At 40.3% G+C, this 22717-nt stretch overlaps 1 protein-coding gene across 5 annotated transcripts in view; it reads right to left on the bottom strand.

Moving 5' to 3' along the window:
- The window catches only part of lyst (lysosomal trafficking regulator), a 63103-nt gene extending 41592 nt beyond the window's left edge, over nucleotides 1–21511 (bottom strand). For 3 of the 5 annotated variants that reach the window (XM_085800686.1, XM_085800689.1, XM_085800687.1), the window contains exons 1-3: nucleotides 20056–20545; nucleotides 7978–8069; nucleotides 2102–2300 (exon numbers count right to left, since the gene is read on the bottom strand). In XM_085800686.1, the coding sequence (XP_085656812.1) occupies nucleotides 2102–2300; nucleotides 7978–8069; nucleotides 20056–20136 (372 nt within the window). In that variant the 5' untranslated portion in view covers nucleotides 20137–20545. Of the gene's footprint in view, nucleotides 1–2101; nucleotides 2301–7977; nucleotides 8070–20055; nucleotides 20576–21415 lie in introns of those variants that run through there. The other 2 variants (XM_085800688.1, XM_085800690.1) reach the window with 2 other exon arrangements.
- Nucleotides 21512–22717: the final 1206 nt, after the last annotated feature.

Raw genomic sequence — 22717 nt, 5'->3', positions numbered from 1 at the left:
TCATTTCACATTATTAGTAACAAACCACTTAACACCTCATGAATTTATTACATTGTGCTATGCTATGCAGCTTGCCTCCTGATGACCCAGGGAAAACAAAGAATGAGGCCAAGCCCTGCCTCTCAGAGGTCATTGTTTTCTACTTTGTGCTGGTTTCAAATTGACCTTTTATGTGCAGCACTCGACTGACTTGTCATGTGAAAGCTTCATCCATCACTCTAGATAAGAGCATCTCTGAACTTGTTACTTGACCCCAAAACAGGCACAGATCAGATCAATAAAAAAGCATAGTGGGTGTGCTGCAGCCTGGGCTTTACTTGTAAAGTCTTCAGACCAGTACAATAGAGTGTAGGCAGAGGAGACAGTGGGTTCAGTCAGAGCCCAACAGAATACTTTGCCCCTCATGGTACAAAACTGTCTACGCCATATGTGTAATATCCACTTTAAAAGAGAGTAACACTGACATACAGTAGTTTGTTCATTGGATGATATAATTCATAATTCGTTCAAACATTGAAAACTGTAGTACATAAACGGTTGAAATGGGTGTGCTTATCGGCAACAACATCTTGCACGCAGCAGCAGCAACAACTGAATTTTCGGCAATCAGTCGGGCAATCAAACAACATGTGGGCACTGCAGAGCTCATTTCCTGCTCTGTTCAGCCACCCTGTAAACTGTAGTAACACCAACCACAAAGACAACATTGGCCATGTGGTGGTATAATAAAATGGGTCAAAAGCTTAGGAGTGTCTGGAAACAAAAACGGCGATTCAGTTTCTCTTGTTCAAGTTGGGATTGAAATGTAAGCATCTCCTCGTGAGAAAAAAGTGAATAAAGATCATTAAATTCAGTGGAAATTCAAAATGTAAAATAAACAGAATCCTCTAGTGAATGATGTCTTGTTTGTAGATAATTATTAAGTATCTCTTCATTGCATAACCTATTTTTACTACTGAGTTTTACTGCTCTGTGGTCATTTAATATCCCTTTAATCTTACCAGCTGACGTCTGTCTGGTGTTTGCATAATTTCTGTTGCTTTTAGTTGTGTTCATTATACTGTATCTGTACAAACTCTGTAATTTCCTTCTGATAAGCAAAGATCAGTTGAAACAGAGGCCACTGTGGCCTCTGTGCAGAAATTTGAATTTGTCATGCCGATATTAAACGGCAGCATGAAAAAGTTAAAGGCATTTAATACAGCAAAAGCAGCTGGCTACAACTCATTGTGAATATTTCTGAATTCAGCTACTGTATCGGCATTTGTAATTTCAGTTCTGTGTTGTGTTACTTCTTCCTTGTGCGACAATGATCCTTTTGTGACCAAACATGAATTGAAATCACAAGAGCTGTAGCTTCTCTCTGTAGTTCATGATATGTTCTAGAGGTTAAAAAACAGGAAAGTTCTTCGACCTGGTACCACAACTTAAAGGACAATTCCAGGGCAAATTCAACTCGGGCTGTATTTTCCTAACATTTTAAGAAGAAGTTGATGCGCTCGGTGTGTTTACGTGCAGCCAGAAGCTCCCGTTTGTGTCATAAACACAGGAATAACTCTTGACTGGCTTGAAGTGTACATTTCTTTTCCACAGACAGCGTCAGATGGCTACTCAAACATGCACCGAGAAGTTTCGCGTCAACTTGGGTCTAGCGCGAGACTCCGGGAGACTCTGAATTAGATCTAGTTTTACAAACATGTCGGCTTGCTTGAAGTAAATTCTCGGTGTATGTTTGAGTAGCCATCTGACGCTGTCTGTGGAAAAAAAAAAGCGGATTTGAGGGATGTAAACAGCCTAAGCAGCGGAACTTCCATCCGCTCCCATTCACCGCTGCCGTGGCGATGCGGGGACAGACACAACTACCGCAAAACAGGAGCAATTAAACTGAAAATCTTCAGATTCCTTCTTTTAGACCTAAAATGATAGGAAAATACATCCCCGAGTTGAATTTGCCCGGAATTGTCCTTTAAGTGCACATAATCAAAATTGGATTCACAGCCCTAACCCTAACCCTAGTGCAAAATCACAATATAAATTCTCTCTCACACACACACGCGATTTGGCCTCAAGAGACAGGATGAATGAAGCCAGCTCGTCCTACCTGGTCAATGATGGAGTCCAGGGTGCTGAGTAAGAGGAAGCCCCGTCCACGGACCAGGTACTCGCCCAGTGCCACCATGTGACTCTCCTCTTCATCTTCCTCCCGTGCCTCCGCTCTCTGGGCCACTGCGCTGCATAGTTGATGTACATCAGTCAGGAACTCCCTCGCCAGTGTGTTACTGGCCCCACTCATGTCTGAGCTATAACAGAAGAACATTGAACACAGTGTGTATCAATACACACACACACTCAAAATACTTTGTAGGGTTAGGAGTATCCCACATAAGCAGAAATCAAATGGGCTCATTTTTGCATCCCTATATGTTTTGTTTTTTTTAATTTATAGTGTAAATGAAAATGTCAAGTTGAGAGACCATTTTCATAGACCTAAAAAGACAAATTGCCCCTTTAAAAATACAAGGAAAACAACACACTTAGCAGCGTCTTCCTGTTTAAACTTTAACAGAGACATTCCCTGCCAGTTAAAGTAAGCTAAACAGATTTATGTAAGGTATGCTGGTGTTAATGAATCCTAAGGAGTTCCAGTGAATTCAATCTCTTGGGAGATAAAATCTGTTTAAAAAAAAAAAAGCATTATCAAAAAGAAAAAAAAAACAGTAAGACGCAGATACAGATATAGCACATCTCTTGGTTTCTCTAAATAGTTTTAGTACTCACTTGGTTTGCACAAACAACACATTTGGCCAAAGTTATGCTGAGGTGGTAGTGTGATTGTCTAATGCGAGTTATTTCCAAAAAAGTAAAGAAAAAGAAGTTGAGAGAAAAATACACTGAAATTTGTGTGGGATTATCTGTAATAATGGGCAGCGCAAGAAAACAGCGGATTAACCATTCTCTTAGGATCACGTCACTGAAAATAGCTGAATACTGACGTAATGTGAGGTGGGTGAAGCCTAAGACACTGTGAACCAGGTCGTTCTAGCAAAGTCCATCTTAATAAGCAAAGACCAGAGCATTTATTGATCTGATACAGGTTAGCATCAATCCTTACGATCTACACTCATGTAGCTTGAGGGGGACTAAGAAAACTGACCTCTGCTGCCAAGAGCATTCACACACGACTCCAAGCTAGCGTGCTTGTGCCTGCCACTACCACATGTTGCTCTAAGAGTCCCCCACTGTAAGTGTAGCTCTCACCAGGAGACACACCTCGCACGTCTGTCCTGCGACCCCTGAAGACACACTCTCCGTTTACAGGACAATCCCAAGAACACAGCTTGACGTGAATTTGTCAGTATTCATGCCATAAAGTCGGAGCCGTAACTCATTCCATCAGACCGTAACCAAATTATTTAGTGTTCACTTTTACATGTTTACAGTTCTGTGGTTGAGGTGCTGCTGTGGTCCAGACCAACTCTGGACGTAGTGAGGCACTGGAGAACTGAGATAACAAGGTCTACATCAGGAATCTCATTTCAAAAGAACAAACATTAATTTCAGAAACCCGTCTCTATAGCATAGGATGATTATCATCTTACCAAATGTTACTGGGCCAAACAGTCTCATTCCAATCATCTTGTGTTTGCTCCAAGCCTGACTGCAGCTCCACTGCCTGTATCTGCATACCTCCTCACACGACTGCTGACTGAATTTTCTGTTCTGCAGCACAAATTCCATTAAATTGGAATTTCAAATGGAAGCTTTCCAGTTTCGCAGGCAGATCAGCGTATCACATGAAAGCATGTGATGTCACATGGCAAGGGGACTGGCCTTGGGAACACTGGCAAGCCCCCAGGGCCCAGTGCGAGACCTCCACAATCAACCATCATTCACAGAAACCGCCTTTGTACTCTCCACTACAACAACCGTTTTGGGAATTTTTTTTTTTTAAATTAACTTGTATCGCCATGAATTCCAAACCCACAATAGTTGATTTAAACTCTATTATTTTATAATTCCTAATTCTATTCTTGTCGTTCATTAACATCGCAAGGTTTCCAAAACCAGTAAATCTGTCAAAACTAATTCTATAAAAATGTGTATAAAACGATTCACAAACCATGTCATTTTTTGCATTTGATGTTACCTCTTTTATTTATTGCAGTTCTATTCTTAGTTCTAATTGTGACCAAAAGGTTTCCAAAAAATAATTGGCTAAAACGTTATTATAAATGGTATTTTCCAAGACATTTTCACTACACTAAGATCTGAATTTTACTTTTGTAACGCAGTCCCTGAGGAGTTTCTACCACATAGATACATACGAAGCGAGTTTAAGTACTATTACTATTACTATTGAAACAGTGCAGTGAGATACACACTGAAAATGGCCATGCTTAACTGTGACATGGCACTACGAAGTTAGACCATATACTTTGCAAACAAACCTCAGGAATAGTTGAAAAGAGAGACATTTAATTTAATCTAATTTAATGCACAATATAACAACTTTTTTTCAATCATAAAATGGGCCATTTGTTTCACACTGATAAAAATTAAAAAGAACAATGTAACGTCCCACAGGTCTGATTTTGTTTTCACAAAAAAAATGAGGTGCATCTGCCACATTATGTTAAAAGATTTCTCTCTATCTCTATGCCTTTTCTTCTCTGTATTGATTTACCTTCGACAAGTACTATTGAGACTTAAATCAAACATGAACGCAAAATATATTCACACAGTATCTGGAATACATCTGATGATACCGAATGTCAATGAAAAACAAATCAAAAGAAGAGCTGCCGTTCTCCAGCAGTAATGAAAAGAATATGGTTACATAAGCAGCAAGCAAAGGTACAATATGGAAGAGGAAGACGGCCTTTGAAGTTGATGGAAGGAGGAGACAGGCGCATCTTAAACAAACCAATTGCAGTACTTCATCATCTTAGCCCTTGAAGCCCATATATTATAAAGGCTCATATACACATCTCATATTCTTCAGACATCTCTGAGAACCCTCCAAAGGCCCCTAACAACCTGCACCACAACACTTCAGCACCGAATTTAACTTAAGGTATAAAAAAGTAATGATTCCAAGAAAATTGGTTGTTATAGTTTTTGTTTTATGTGCGTGAAGAACTTTGTCTCACGTAATACGACTTCATACTCAGTTCATACTGATCACCAAAGTTATAGAGACATTTCCAACCCAGGTTATATTGAATCTTCTTCCTTTTCCTGAAACGACTAGTATTTGGTGATACTCTGTAACCCCAGTGAAAATTCAGGTTCACTGTGATAATTCAGCTTTAGTCAGGGTGATAATATGGCTGCCTACTGAATGGAGTCTATTTAGGTCACAGGTCACTGTCAAACAGGTCAGATGCATATCTAAAAGGCTTGGACATGCTATCAAGGAGTCTGTCCACATCCCTGCAAAACTAGCACATGATCACAATTGTTTTCAACTCTTTAATAAAGCATGTTGAACTGTGGTGAAATGAGGGTTAGGATTAGATATATTAATACAAGGATAGGAACACTACATTCTGTTAAAATTACAGAAATATTGCGCAGAAGGGAAAGTCAACTGTCTTTTATCAGTGAATAAGGCACAGTGGGACTTCACCATACCTGAATCATTTCATCATGGTGCTCTTTAATCAGGTTTGACTAGTTAACAATTAGCCAAGACACAGTTAGGATGAACCTGGACTGAGAGATAAGCTTGGATCAAACTAACCATATTGCACCATAAACATATCAAAGAAGACATAACATTTTCCCTAACAGTAATTAACTCATGACATCAGTGGGTCAATATAGATTAGAAGTCAGTATTTCCCATACATGGACATGTTGATTTTCTATATACCGTTTTAACTATTTCAAATGGTTCAAAACTGATTTCAGTTCAGTGTAAACTTTCCCTTATCAGATTGATTGTCCTGGCTCCCGAGATATTTGTTCGACACCACATTAAGCAATCGAGCTATTCATACCTTATATACAGCGTTATCAAATAACAACAAAAGCCACCTGGCCAGCTTCAAAGAAAATTGAATTTTGTGGGAAAGACTGCAAGTGTTACCGCCAGCTGCCAGCTTCATCAGACAAAACAAACAAATCACCTCATTAATATTATCACCAGGTTCCCTGTGGTATAAATGTGAAATATTAACAAATAGATCCTTTGCTTTACAAGGAGATAAGACTTTCTTTATAAAAAACAAACAAAAGAAACATGTGCAGGAGGAGGAAAACATCCATTTTAAGAAACACTCATGTACATGTGGAGAAGCCTAACTAAACAGTGATTGTGCTTTCCATAATATACTCTTGCAAAAAGGCCTCTCTTTCCAGCAGAACTCAAACTCCTTTTCCCCTCCGGCCAATTATTATGATGCTCTTCACTCCAACTGAGTTATGTATTCAGTAGAGGCTCTACTGAGCTCAGTGCCTTTTGGTGAGGGACAAAAGCTTCCATTAGAAAGTAAAGGACACTTTCAGCAAGGGAAACATTCAAATATTGCCTGGGTGAGCATGGCCCCTGCTCTTATAAGGGTTCAACTGCGGTGTCTATCAGTGGGGTTCCTGTGTATCCAAGAGCTATAATGGTACCAAGGCAAACATGGTTGATCCACATGATTAACTGCATCAATATACTATGTTTGTTTCTACTGCAAACAATACAGGATTAAGGGTGTGCACACACCAGTTGTATATTTGGAGTGATATTATTCAGTGTGGAGAGGAGTGCCGTGCTGCAGGGCTGCTCGTTCCATTTGTCTAATCAATTTAAATCTGTCACTCAGAACTCCAATGAGCTGTGATGGACATTTGCAAATGGCACCTGGATACGTACATTAATATATCAATATATTATTTTGATTGAAACATTTTTCTGAGATTGATGGATGTTCTGTCCAGATGAGATCAGTAAATCAACACTGTTTTTAAAGGTTTTACACAACCGTGGAATTCATAAGCAATGTTAGGTTTAACTTGTATTCATGTTGCTCAATCATTACCATCACTCACACAGTCTTCATGAAATTAAAAGGAAGCTCTAAACAAACACATTTACAAACTGGTAATTTAAAACAAACTAATTGCAAATATGTTTGCAAATCTACAATTTAAAATTACAAATTGTGTGTTGTGCCGAAGGATAGGAGAGTTTGTGGAAAATGACAAAGATTATGTTAAAAAACCCATTGCGATCCAACTCCTTCTACATGTTTGCTTAGGGTTTAATTAATGCAGATAAAAGCAGACATTTTAACCAAAACCTCATTGAAACTAATCACTTTTCAGCTGAGGGAACACATAGCTCATGAATGCAAATGCACTCACTTGATGGTAGGTTGTGTGTGTGTGTGTGTGTGTGTGTGTGTGTGTGTGTGTGTGTGTGTGTGTGTGTGTGTGTGTATGTGAGTGACTTATTTACTCTGAACAGAACACAAACAAGAGGTACTTGAGGTGCCTAATGTTCCACGATTTTCCTCATCAGTATGTAAATCTATGCAGCAAGGTATACCAAAAGCTAATGCACCATGATTACATAATGTCTGCAACCCCCATAATAATGGTGGGACATAAAAATGATGAACATAAATCTCCCACTTACCTTTCTTTGGTTAAGACTAAAACAGCTGTGGTTACTAACTAGCTCATGTCACGACTGGCATTAATCTCATTTATCCACTCAGGCTTATGTCACCTCTGTTTGTCCTATAAAAGGTTTAAAAATTGATCAATATTCTTTGATTATGTAAGACAGCAACACACTTGAGATGGAACATTATTCATTGTACTCTTTACCAACTATACCTCCCATAATGTTCTGTTTCGTAATTAAGGTGCTGAGTGAACATAGTTTTTTGGGCTGGAGTTCATAATAGTTTTCCCCACCCTAAGTGAGACAAAACATCCATTGCAGTACATTTGAGAAGCTGAAATAATAATGAGACCTACCAGAATTTCAGTGCATCTTTGGTGGTGTTGTTTGGATGATGCTGCACATAGTGGAAGAGACAGAGGAAGTTCTCCAGACTCTGAAGGCTGACCTGATAAAAGAGACACACAGGAGGAGCAACATAAATCAAACACAGATTATTACTTACAATTACATGAAGATGAATTGAAATGAATATGCACTACAGAGAAGCATTAGCCTTTCATGTGACGACCCATTATAACATTACTGTCAATGATTTTATGTTTTATAATGTTATACTTGACAGTTAGTCAATTAGAATGTGATGTAACCGCCACTAATGTTATTACATGAAACTATTGCTCCAATATTGATTCATCTGATATAGTGCTAGAAGTCTTTATGCTATCCCTCCTGTCTAGACTACTGATACAAAAAGCACTGTGACCTGGCCAAAAAGATGGCCCAATAAAGGTCTTTTGCAGCAGACACTGATCATCTACAAGTGAAATTGGCCGATCCACAGCCAATATTGATCATTTTTTGCCATGCATTGTAGATGGCCTATGTCACACACTCTGTGAAGGTTCCACATGGCTGACATCTTGTTTTGTTATGGTGGCCTGTCACACATGAGTGCAGTAAACAAGGTGGGAGTTGAGGCTAAACTAGACGAGTCGCAGTGCTTCTCTCAGCTGCAGACACAAGAATATCAAGTATACAGTAGGTGTTTGGTTTTAAGTATCATCAATAATCATGTATTATTAATGAGAAGAAGCTGATAATAATCGGTGGCCCATCAAGTGGGGCATCCCTATTTCAAACATCTCAGAAATTAAAATGACAAAATAATTCAGTCCCCAGACCACAAGTCATTTATATTTTATCTTTGAACAAACTCCTCAAGCTCATTTTTTAAAATCAGGCCTCATTACTTCCGATAGCCTGGTGGAGAGCATACTGTATTAAATTTTAGGATCACAATCGGCAATGAAAGTAATTAAGAGTCTCTGAATCTGGGGAAGACCATATAAATGAAACCAGCTTTGTCACAGTGCTGTCACAGGCCTGACCACAGACCAAAGCCTCTCTCACCACCAGAGCTGCTGAGACAATCAGCACTTTCTAAACAGTAGCAAGACAGGCCAACTGACCGCTTTTAACGCCATTACTGCTTCCAGGGTAGTGTGTTAATTCTTCCCGGCAGAGGTGTGTGATCTTCTAACAGTCTGACTCCTGCCATCCCTTTCATCCACAGCACAGCTACCGTTACGTCTCTGCTATTCTGACATCACCGACTGGATTTATTCATGCAACACTGATCCCAGATTGATGTGGCTGTGCTGTGTGTCTGGGTCACAAAGCCAAAGAGTAGACATCTTGCAGTGCCAATCACATTACACACGGGCTGACCCGCAAAGGCAGGTCCTGATGGACAGGATACTGACAGGACAGCAGAAAACGATCAATACATAAAGTTCACTGAATTTGGAGGGTAGGGGAAGAATATAAAGGGAAACTTTCCAGCCTGTAGGTTCACTGTACAACTGAAAATGTATAAATCTTTGAAGCAAAGGCAAATTCATTTCAGGTGTCCATACCTGAATAACTACAAGCTTTCAGTCCAGAATCTTAAGGCAAAGATTATCTTAGCCTGTCCTTAAAAAATGTATCAATCACAGCTCTTTATACAATTTATTCTATAAAGACCCTTGTATTTATTCAAGAGCTGGTATATGCCTGACCCACAATGTTGGCTACTTGCGTTCTGCCTAATGTGAGCCGGTTTCAGCTCTTCCTTGATGTTGTTCTCTCTGTGCTCGCATACTGTATACAGAACTTTAATTCAGCCAAATTCCCAACAAAGCTGCTCTTATCTTCCCTTTTCTGTTTCTGTTGTCAGGCAACTGAACAAGCATAAAACCCGGCCCATTACGACTAACTGTTACCAGCAGTTTATTCATGCCATCTACAAGCTGCTGCAAACAGTCCTGTTTTTATACATGCAGTGTCATTCGACATACACACAGACCGTATACATTTGCTTTATGAGCTTATTCATGTATGAAGAAGTTCATTCACATCAACTGTCAGTCAGCAAGAAGGGGCATACCCCCGCAGACCTCTAGCTGATCAAATTTGTCCCAAAATTTGCTACATTTGTTGCTACATAAAGTTACTATGTAGCTTTCATCTCAATCTTGCAATCAAACTGCTTTCAAAAACCTAAATATACACTTTCATCCCACCACTAGGACCACACTGTCAGTCCATCTTTAATCTTAGCATCCACTTTCTCTTGCACCATTTTCATTGTTCTTCATATTTTCTGCACGAAATCAGGATGACAACACTGTTTGCTTGAGATCATTTCAAAAGAGCAATGACCGATGAGGAAGCTCCAACACTACCTGCTGACCAATGGTGTAACTGTATCACTCAGTCACATGGCATTCAACTGACCAGTGGTGAAACACATTTATAGGGCCGGCCCTGCGGTTGTGGTTCAGCCAATGAAGAAAACTAATAAAATACCCCCCCCCTCCTTCACATGAGATGCTACCAAAAAGTGATCTAACACACCCTTAGAAAGTTAGATTTGTTAGAATAAGATGACATTTGGCAGATATGCGTTTTACTTACACCTTTAAAAATACATGTGTTATCCATCTCACCATGTGACTGTTCCACGCTGTTCTACTAATTAAGAGTTGGTGGCTGCAATGCCAAAACAAGTGTTGAAAAGGCTGTCAAGAAGAAGACTCCTAACAAACTTAAAATATTCAAAACATTGTCTTTACAGATGTTTTATGAGGAGGGCAATGCATTCAACATAGATGTCAAGGAAACAGAAAATCCAGTTTGGTGAGTGAACAGAACACTGCATGGAGACATAAACTTTGTTTACAAAAAAAGAATAGAAAAAAAGAAAACACAGACTCGGTTACCACTAGGGCTTTGACATCGAACTTCGTTATTCGAATATAATTCAAATAATTAAAAAAAAAAGTGATATTCGAACGAATATTAGGGCAGCTCTAAATATTCGAATCTGTAATAAGCATTATTTTTGGTAAATGTGTGAAAATTAAATTTTCAATCCAGATTCAAGGCTTTTCTCAGCCTGTTGAAGTTGTGAAACGCAGCTCATGAGCATTGATCACCTGGGGCTCCTGTACTGATGACGTTATCAAGTCATTAGCGCCTGACGCCTGTTCACACTTCTACACTGATAAACAATGGCGGAGTAAAGGCTGCGAGTGCGACCATAGATAGCCTATATACAAACCACAGAGGGAGAAGCTGAAATATACACAGTGTTTCCTCTACATTCATTTAGGAGTGGCGGGCCGGTTTTTTTTTTTTAATTGTCGCAAATACACCACCGCTGCATGTCATCCGTTCATTCATCTCATTGGCATTCACACACACACACACAGAGAAGAGCACATGCATGACAACAGTGAAAGCGGAACTTATACAGTCCGATCGCGCGGGGGGGGGGGGGGGTCAAAATATTTATCATTATTAAAGCAGATATCAGTGGAATGTTTTTGTTAATATAAGTCCTAAATAGTCCTATTTTCCGTCAGCAATCACTTACATGAAGTATTTCAGCCTAAACACGAGTCTCTCCGTCACTCTGCTCTGCTGTAACCCGAGGAGAAAATTTTCCTTGTGGGATACAAGTGTTATCCAATGAGGGGAGAGAACGGCATGAAGGGCTGTGTGTGCAGCCAAGGGATGCGCGTGAATGTGGTGACGTAGCACGAGGACCAATTGATGCCTGACAAGGGCGGGGGCTGCTAACTCATGGTGCGTTCAAGGAAACTCGTACTTTGTGTTTTTCCTTCCTGTGAAGTCATACCAGTTCGATCTGGTACGAGTTCACGGGTCGGAAGTTACGAGTGGCCGTTATAGGGAACTTTCACAGACAACAGGACGGTAAAAAACACGAGCTACGGGTTACCTGGAACGCTACCAAGTCGTAGTTGTGACTTGAAGCTGTAACTTACGGTTTCAAAAGCCTGCCTTGAACACAGCATTAGCCGAAACGGCCGTGCCACTGATATCTGCTTTAAATATTCGATTATATTCGAATGTTAATATTAATAAACAAACGAAGTTCGAATATAATTTTTGGGGGCAAATGTCAAAGCCCTAGTTACCACCCAGGTTTACAGGCAACCTGGATCATAGTCACCAAAGATCACAATGTTTTAATACACATGTGCTATTTGCATCCCAGTATTAGTTTGCACGATTGAATTCCCCACAAAAAGCAGTGGTAGAATAACTTCATAGAAATTTAATTTGGATACAGTAAAATCTTTGTGCAACAGACAGAGTTATGTCAGAGTGACACGACACCACAGCGAATCATTCAGCAGCACTGACACACACTCCGACAAAGATTCAGCTATGGAATCTATTAGCATAACATACACAGAATCAGAGAGTGACAAAAATAGAAACAGAGTTATATAAATCAACACTTTAAGAGTAAATGTGGCTTCATTTAATTAACATGTGTTTACCATTTCCTGTTCATAGCTTACATGCACTAAAACAGCAAAGACCACTATGTAGGTTTGTGAAACTGATTTTCTCACTCCCCCGTGAGTGAAACTTTCAAATCAGTTATTCAGGTGTCTGAGCCTCTGGTGCTAACTGTCATGGTAGGACAGGCAAACCCAAGACTGATGAGTCAACTTCCTTCCTCCCTTCCTTTCCGAGACATAACACTCAACACAAGCTTTGTTTTTATGTTTCTTGTTATCACTATGAATGGTCTTGAAAATGAGATGTAACTAGTGATTATGCATTCCTGGTTTGTCATGGGGCTACGAGATGCTGTCAAGCTTCCTGATAATGTTATGCTCCAGGTGATGAAGATGCAGAGTTGACCACACTCACCGGGGTCAAAGAGGGGCAGAGAGGATGACACTTCAACAGCTGAGGCAAAAACTCACCAAAGCAGAGAGGGGATGGGTGGGTGGGAGTCACTGCATACCAGGGGGCTGGACAACATCACACACAGGAGACGGGGAAAAGGAAGAAAAAGAAATGCATGGCTTATGAGAGACAGGAGAGGACAGGGGTAAAACATGAAAGCTGACAATAACATAAAGGTGAAAGAAACAAGTGCAGCAACAGTTGAGAGCAAAGATAAATAGGAGGAAGTTACTGGCAGGAAATCAAAGCCTCAAGATTGCCAAACCCGTTATTAGCTTAATAAATAAGCCCTAGAGCTGTGGTCGAGCTGTGCACTCAGTTTATTAAAATTAATCTACCAAAATTAGTATCTAGAAGAACAAAAAAACTTGGGTTGTCCTTGTGTTATCAGTGTACCTGTTGTGGCTGGATTTCTCATATGGGACAGAGAAACGAGTGGTTCACGATAACACTAATTTCCCGGCAACGGGGTTGTTTTTTCCTCCGAGGCTTTAATCCAATATTACAATGCACTCGGCACAAACCAGCTGGGGTGATTTGATAATGGAGAGACTGCCAATACTGATTAATGCAGCTTAGGAGGGAAATCAAGAGTTCACAAAGCTCAGAGAACACAGTTCTGTAAACAAAAAGAAAGCTTTGACCTCTCCTCTGCATTGATGAACTTCTCTGTTTGTTCAGTTGTCATGTGGATGTACAAAGGCAATCTGGGTGGTTTGCACATGCAGTAGCAGATTTCACTTTTTGACACTCATATGTTGAGTCGTATGTTACAATTTGTTGACAGTAGTGTTGTTCATAATTAGACGGCGCAAAATGAATTTTGACCAATTAATTCCTACAGACTGTTAAAATATCCCGGGACATCGGTAACCTCTCTGAGTCGAAGCCGGTAGACAAGCTCTGCTGTGTTGAGGACTGAGGTAGGCCTGACCTGTTTTACTTTGGGGTCTGAAAACCGTGACAGTGATCACCAGGGCCGTTGTATAGGAGAGAAAGGTGATGCTAATTCTAAGGGCCCAGCGCCCAGTAGGGCCCACAAAAACCCCAGTGGTCTAATCTTTGTATGACTGAATTATTCTGCATAAGACCCTGACCAATGCTGCATTAGCATCAAAACAAAGTAGGCTAAATAAAAAAAATACGTCTAAAAAAAAAAGTGGAAAAGTCAGGGTCCCACTTTAGTATTCTTTCAGGGGCCCCAGAATTCCTAGCAACGGCCCTGCTGATCACTATCATCACTGATGGTCAGCTCAGAGCAGAGGAGGAGGTTTACACTGCTCATGGTCATATAGAACAACGCTTTAGGATTCAATTTGTTCTGTTATTCAATTTCTGCCTTTACATTAGAAAGCCTGGCTGTTTATTAAAATATGAATATATGAGAGAGACTGTTATTATATACACAGCACACTGAAATGGGGGGTAGCCTGCTCTATACGTTTTCAAATTGTACATTTTCATCTTGTCAGCTAATGGTTAAGAGTTGGTCAACCAATGGAGAACTATCCGAGACATTTAAGGGAAACAGAAACAGCACAACTTTTTTCAAAAGCACGTTTGAATTCAATAATATTCAGTGAATACTCAATGTTCTTTATCTTTCCTGATCCGGGAATGCACGCTCTCAGGTTCAGCTACAAACAGCACATCTGACAATTGCATTTGGTCACGGGGATCTCAGAAGAAAATCACATTCGCTCACATTTGTTTGTATGAGAAGAACGCATCCTAGAATACCAAAAGTCTGGATTTCCCATAATTGCACGAACACAGTGGCTGTGACCTGTGTCTTTATCCACCACGATCATGGGAGGCCTAGTCATGGGAGTCTGATGGCTGAGTCACCCATGCTGGTACAGACTTTCCTCTCAAGCTCTCTTTGGATAATTGGGTAGAATACAACTTGGCAGAGGCAGTGAAAGCGATGTGATCCTCTCCTCGTGAGAGAGGACATGGGGCGTTGGTTATGCAATGTTTTTTTCCGGTTTGAGATCCCTACTGATCTAATTTGACATTTGAGTGATGAGCATCATGAGGAGCCCCTAACGTCCCGCATTTCCTCACCAACTATAAGTCAGGGAGCAGAGCTGCTTTGCACAACACTACAAATAACTTTTTTTTTTTTTTTCCATTAACACTCACGGCAAAATGTCAAGAGGCTACCTTCAAAAAGCATGTTTGTGTTTCTCTCTGTGTCAGATCCATACTGTCACACGCACTGACCTTTATCCAAGCACAGCCACTGGGCAGGAAATGAAAATGTGTTGCTCTCCGCTTCATTGTTTTCATTACAGAGAGATAGCGTGCCAGCTAGTGCTGGTCAAAATTACAATCCAAAAAGCCTGCCCTGGCCTTTGTCTTCCCTAGTGGCCTGAGAGATTTTTGAGGGAGAGAGCTGACTTAATAACATGGCACTGGGTGGAAAAAAGCTGAGACAGAGCTGACTCAGTTCAGAACTGGAGAGATGAATTATTCATCCATTCAGCCAATGGTTTGTAATGGGTCTGCACACCACAGCCAGTAGGAGTTAGGTAGAAATTAAGAGCGGAACAATGAATGCAGATATGAAACACCAGTGTGGCCAAACAGCATGACTGCGAAAGCCAACTCTTGTAAAGGTAAACAATGTCAGACAGCAGGAGTCATTAAACTCATACTACTTGGAAATAAAATAGTCAAAGTAGTGTGTTGATCACAAGACATCATGGTCAGAGCTGGACAGTGTGCTTTTTTGGACCATAGCACTTAAATTTCACGTAAAGCGCAAAGACATTATTCATGATAAATTCATTAAAAAAAGTGTAGACTCTAGAGTATTAATGACAAACTACTGTGGGATTAATAAACAAACTGATCACACTACTGTGATGGCAGAGCAGCCCTGTAACCTCCACAGTCTGTCTTCCTCCGACTGAAACCTGTTAGTGGTAAATGTGATTTTGACATAGTAGGTGGACCGTGATTGGTTTGCGTTAACAAGTTATGAAAGAGGAGCTTTGACGCAAACCTCCCGCTTCACTTGAGGTTAGGCATTACCAACCGTGGAAACATGACTGCTGAGAAAACATCCAGTCCAAATATGGGCTGGATTTTCAGTTTCATTTTGAGTTAGCTGGAAGATTATTAGTCCAGTGATTCTTCAAAAATAATGAATCACAGGTAAAGCATGGTACTGCATGGCTGAGAAACATTGCTGCCTTTAGATTACCAACACTGTTCACATATTGGAACAAACATGCAATAAACAACAAATAAACTAGGGCTGCATTAATGCACATGTAGGCATTTTAATAAATCCTTGGATAAATAATAATAATTTTATTTATAGAGCACTTTCCATCAAAGTGCTGTACTTGATGTCGCCCATGCACAAAATGAAATGGAAATAATACAATGAATATTTTTTCATTTTTAACGAGACTGCTGTATGAGCTTTACAAGAGAGACCAATTATCAAAACAAATTTCCCACTTTACTATGCTCTTAGGTGAGTAAGATCTAAACACATTATCATTAATTGCTTCAGATAACCACAGCAGTAATACATACTTCAGCTGATCTGAATTCTAGACTAACTACACAGGATATTGTCTGTGATAATAAATTGGAGGTAATAATGTGCACAGTGCAGCTTTTACCAAAATTAGTTGGTAAAAAGTAGGATGCACCTCACATTGTTCAGTTCAAATAATAAACCAAAGGGATGAAAGTGAACTGCTACTGCCATCTTCCTCCTTTGTATTCACTACATTTTGCCTTATACTTTGCTCGACAAGTTTAATCTTCTTTAGACAAGGATTCAGGGTTTTACCACAGAAGGAATGTAAAGCACAGAGCTGAGCTTTGAAAGCTAATGACAAGTAATGTGAGTGCAATATATAAACCAGGGTTGTCCCATGTCAGACAATCACTGATATTTATTTAAGTATCTGTTGCTAAAGATTAAGTGACAGCCGATCAATGGACACTTACAATACAGCCTGTCACGATTATAAACTGTCAAAAACATGACTGCTGTCAGAGTAGATACAGAATGATACTTACAAGATGAGTCAGATCGCCCTGCAGGAAAACCACGTGTCATCCAATTTTATGCGAAAAGCTGAATCCAACCAGAGTTGACATTAGTCCAATATGAAGGCTGCCTAATTTTAACATAATATAAGAAGAAGCAGAACCAGCAAAGACCATTGAGCTGAAGCCCCGACGTACCGCAGGACCAAAACAGAGAAGTCCTCCTAACATCTCACTTTTTGACACATCCTGTGTTCTCATAACGAAACTAAACAACCCAGCAATAAAACCTGGTCTCTTGCTTGGCTCCTGGCCAGGTAACCGCTCTGTGAAGTGACTCTGCTCATTAAGATACAAAAACACTGGGCCGCATGGAAAGTGTCACTACAGGTTCTTTGAGCCAATGGCACATTTCCTTTGTTGCAGAACATATAAAACTGTCATTTTGGCTCCTCATAAAAGGAAGTCGTTCTGAAGAATGGAAAGACAGGCTTAATGCCAATAATCCTATTACACTGAAACTACAATACCAATAAGCTGTCTTAAAATGCTACACAAGTTATATGAAAAGTAATTTGGATTATAGTGGACTCCATACAGGTAATGCTGTTATCTATTAATGTACAGCGAATATATGGCTACTAGAAGGATGAATGCAATAAATGAGAAACTGACCCATAACCTCTCGCGTAACCATGCTCTCCTTTACACACAGAGCCAGCCAGGTAGCACACAATGATAGTGATGATGTGGGTAATGAGTTCACTTACTGGCCTTGGTCATTGTGCTCTGGATAAGTGACGGAAATACCAGCAACTGATGAATCCTTACAGAGATGCAGAGGAAAAGATGAGAAATAAGACGAGAATGCAGATAATAAAAATGGGAGGTAGAGAAAAGGGAGAGGCTGCAGCACCAGTATTCCCACACTTTTTTTGCAGTACTTTATCGATTACTGCAGGAGAGGGGGGTTGCACCCTATAAATTTCATTGTACAGTGTGATAACACACAGCCGAGCAGAGTCTTCCTGTCTGATGGGCCTAAAACAGGGATCTTTCAGTCTCTGGACAGCTTCTACCGTCTCTTTGTCATGTTCATGTGTGTTCTGACTGCAATGACCAGGGGATGCCACTTTAGGTCAGATTAGGCCCAGTGATAGCACTGACAAAACTGAACTGTGGTAATATCATATACAGGCAGTGCAACAGTTTACATGCAGACATGACAGCCCGTCACAGTGTCCCCTTCAGATTCAATCAGAAGGGAGAGCTACAGCATCAGCAAACTGGGGGGGGACAGATGGGCTCACTTCCACATCCATCTTTCTGCATCACTCTCTCTCTCTCTCACACATATACACACACACACACACACAGTATTCTGATGAATGCAAAGGTGACAAGTGGAGGAGAAAACACAGTCGTCCCGAGGGAGTTGTCGCAACAAAAAGTGACGTAAAAAGTTACCATTAATAGAAAGGCAGAGCTTGTTTGCTGCAGTCCCAGCGTTGTTATTTCCATGGAAACTGAGAGCAAGCCGGGCACCATTTCTACAGTTGACATCCTAATGCACACCAACATGATTAACAAAGCAACAGAGCGTGATACACCACCACAGACGTGAAGACAATTGAGGAAAGGAGCCATTATTTCAGAGTAAGAAAAGACCTTTCAGGCTTCCTCAGCACTCATTAGCTTTCAAACGATCGGAGGTGTGTCTTTAAAGGACAAGATGCACATGATAAATCAAAAATAATGGACCGCCATGATGGATAAATCAGCTCATCCTTGTGTGCATGTGTGTGTGTGTGTGTGAGTGTGTGTGTGAGTGTGCGGGGCAGATCACTCTGAGGCCTGCAGTCCGATCCTAATCCAAGTCTCGTGATCCGGCTGCTGTTGGTTCTCTGACAGCGGGAGGGGAGTGAAAAGATCTGCAGTGGCCTGACAGATTTGAGAACCACTGCCACTCACTCCTGCGATAAGCCGGCGCAAGAACGAAAGTGCTCTTGCGCAACACTAATGATGAACAATCTGTGGTTTACACCTGCCTCCACCTCTGTGCAGTGACTCACTGCTGGTGCTGCTAGTGTGTTTGTGCTGCTGTCGATCAGTTCTCCAGCATTTCAAGCTCAAAAATGGCGCTTGGGGACCGGAGAAGAGGCGAGATTCAAAGCATTTCCCAAGCAGCATGTGGGGAAAAAAATTACCTCAGGATCATGTCTACTGCTCAGTTGTCCAACAACAGAATGACATGTTTGCCATGACTCTCAGCTCTGTGGTTACTCCCCCTACAATTATCTGTCTGTCGACAATTTTCTCCATTTCTATGGAGAAAGTCTTTTTAAAACATGCCGGTGAAGGTTGGTTAATGCTAAACAATTGAAGGCAACTGGACTTCGATTTGTAAGTCTTATTAAAACAAGCTAATGCAAACCCCCTGTATGTTTCTTTAAAATGTTTTCTTTTTACTTTTTTGAAGGATCTAAAGTGGTGTAATAATATGAACACTGTACACTATGTCAACATTCGTTATTCTGTACCTCTCCAATACTGAAGCGCATTTTGAAATACGCTCTCCTCACTCTAACTCCCTGTGGAACAGCCGAGGCAAAGACAGGAAAGTAATTTAGACAGCTTGAATGAAAAGGAGCATAGTAAAAGAATGCATCCGAACAACGTTTGCCATTGTTGGATGATATGAGCTAAGAGAACATTTTATTTAGCTTGGAAACGAAGAAAACTAATCCCAACTCCAGCACCCTGTTCAGATGGCCTGAGGACGACCAAATACTATGCTATATAAAAATGTTTAAATGTACAATAAGCCATCATTACATCCTAGTGAGGAATAATAAAGTTGTATGAAATATTATTCTTTGTTTTGTGAACCCTTATGAGTTAAATACTGAATATCACCAGTTTTGCAACTGAGAAATAAGTACATTTTCCTCCATCAAATTAACAAGATAACTATGTCCAAGCCTTTCCAAATTAAATGTCAGCTATCTCCAGGCTTTATCCAGGACCACAGCCTTGTAGCCATATAACTGAGGAGTAAGCATCACCACCAACACACACAGAGACCCCCCAAGTAAAGGATGACCCTGGCTCCTGCCATGTGAGTGTCTGCCAGCAGCACCTACCTGCAGATCCGCTCCTTGCAGTCTACAGTCCATGTACTTTTCCCACGCATATGACAGGTCAGTCTGTTGTAGACTGGCCATATCGTCCTCAGCTCCAGGTCCAACACAAGTCAGGGCGATGAGGAAGTCAGGAATGACAATTTTCTTCCTTTGGTTTCCTTGCTTATCCTCCTGGTGACTGGAAATGACCCGGACAGCACCGAAACAAGCCCCAGTTGTTCTCCTGAGTCTTTCATAGCAGATTCATGATTCACTGCGCTGCTTTGCCACTTTTAAATTGGGCTCTGCAGAAAAATACAATGCAGTGTCAAGAGTTAGCAAAGCAGAATCAGCCGGCATAGCCACTCTGGCTCTTGTCCGCTTACACAGATGCTGACAGGTGAACGAGACGCGTCTGGACCGGACTTGAACCGAAACTTCGGCCAGGTGAACTTGACACACTGTAGCATTTCCAAAACAAAACGGACTCAAGTAACACACTCAGCTAGCTAGCGAGGTATCTGACAGGACCTGCGTCAACGGCACGGCCACTTTTAAGCAACTCATTTCCGGTATTGGATTTTGTTTTCAAATTAAAAGTACCTAAAAAGGTTTGGCGTATGTAATTCAATGGTTATTCTACTCTAACAATGTCCTCCAACGCTGTTTACAATGTTAACGTAAGCGATATTTATAGTTATAGCAAGCATTACCAAACCATCAAACAGACTCAAATCTGAAATGAACAATTCATCTTACAGCGCTGCAAAACTATTTTTGTATAACAATTTTTATCACGTGAGTTAACTTAAATTAATCTTCTTAAAAAGATTAACGATAGTTTTGAAATTCGAGCCATGAGTTATATGATTGATAATGAATACAGACCATCAGTCACTAATTAAAAGTTTGCTGTCGCATAGTATATGTTCAGTTTAAAACCGAATTAGCTATCCAGAAAATATTGTAAAGTTTTATTTTGAAAGTCGAGCTCGATGAGCGGGTTTGCCGTTTTAGCTAGCTTGACTACGTTAGATGTAGGCGAGAAAGATCGATGATTTTAACAAATAATTTCTCCATAAATGCAAGATTGGCCTAATTTCCACGATAACTAATGAGGTCTACAACCTATTTAAATAAACAAAATGCATTTTTGCAATTTTATTTTTTTTTATCCTTCGCTAACAAACACAGTGTTAGCTGTTATGGTAGTAGCATCATATCGCACTGTGTACGGCAGCTGTCAAAAACTGGAGCAGAGAGAGACCAACACGTCGTTTACGGTGTTTATCAAAATACCAACACGGCCCGACTTCATGCGCATCACCCTGAAATCCCTTAAATCAAGTTCCGAGTGAGAAGTATAAATTTTCATACATACCTTCGTTTCCTATAAATTAAAGGCAGCTAACGCTAGCCTTCGTCAGGCAGACTGCTGTGTGTTAATTAGCCCTCAGCGCTGACTGCAAGACACACACGCACACACATTAACACCCATTTGCTTGCCTGCTTAACATTAGACCCGCTCAGCACGTCCACGGCTGAATAACGAACCTGGGAAATGTTTTAATCACAGTGAGATTTCATTTTAATGTGGTGACAGACATTTTGGATTTGTGCTCGCTCAGTGGGAGATAACACTGAAATTTCTGGTTTCTGTTTCTGTTTTGTTTTTGTTTTGTTTTTTCAATAATAAATTGATGTAAAGTTGATACAGAGCTAAAACCACCAAGATATGTTGAGTGATTTCAATGGCCTAAACTAGTAATGTGGATCTGATATGAACATGCAGAAAACATGATGGCAACAGAGCATTATGTGTAAAGTTATTTCTCTTGAATAGTAAATTATGTATCTTTTGTGGTGATGACCAGGGGAAATGTGTTCCTTGCAGACAAATGTGAGGGTCGGGTCACCATAAGCTCTAATAAGCGCTCTCAGCCGGTGACATGCCCACAGACCCCTGTTTTGCTTCTCATTGGATAATACACAGCTGATTCCCCAATCAATCAAAGCCTTTAGTTCTGGGAATGGTGGTGCGTTTGAAATCTCCGTAAATCCGCCAAAAGACGCAAGTGAAACCACAATGAATAAACTGAGCCATTGTCAACTCAGTCCTGAACCAAGATCTAAATCAGTAATCAGAAGTTTGTATTCTTTTTTTGTAGTACATGAGTAGTTTGTCTACTCTTGGCAATCACTGGGCATGTTCTAACTTTTAGTACAAAATTCATAACACACAACATAGGCCTAATTAATTATACACAAATCACACATGCACTAGGTACTAACTGTACTATCCCTACCCTACCTCTGTCTTTTAAATAGCGAAGTTTACTCGCTTGCTGTCATCCGTTTAGCTATGTAAATGTCAGGCTTATTTTGAATGTGTTAGCCATCACTTTAACCAGACATCAACCAGATTTTTTTGTAGGATTTATAGGCAAGTTACATGTGTTGCACGTAAAATTAGCTGATTAATCACGTAGTTTTCTAGATTTGTATTTACTCTTCAGTAGGACTATTCATATCATTTTCACATTTAGAGCGTTATTCAGACAAAACATGCAATTTAATGACATTTCATTTCATTCTTTCTCTTTTGTTTGTATATTTACTTTCTTTTTTATATGTGTTAATCATATGCCCATTAATTGATAACCAAAACATATTAAATAGGAAT

The sequence above is a fragment of the Trachurus japonicus genome, chromosome 15, assembly GCF_045865225.1.
Source record: "Trachurus japonicus isolate A0001 chromosome 15, Traja_1.0".
Classification (NCBI taxonomy): Eukaryota; Metazoa; Chordata; class Actinopteri; order Carangiformes; family Carangidae; genus Trachurus; species Trachurus japonicus.
This window is presented reverse-complemented; position numbering and strand designations above follow the sequence as displayed.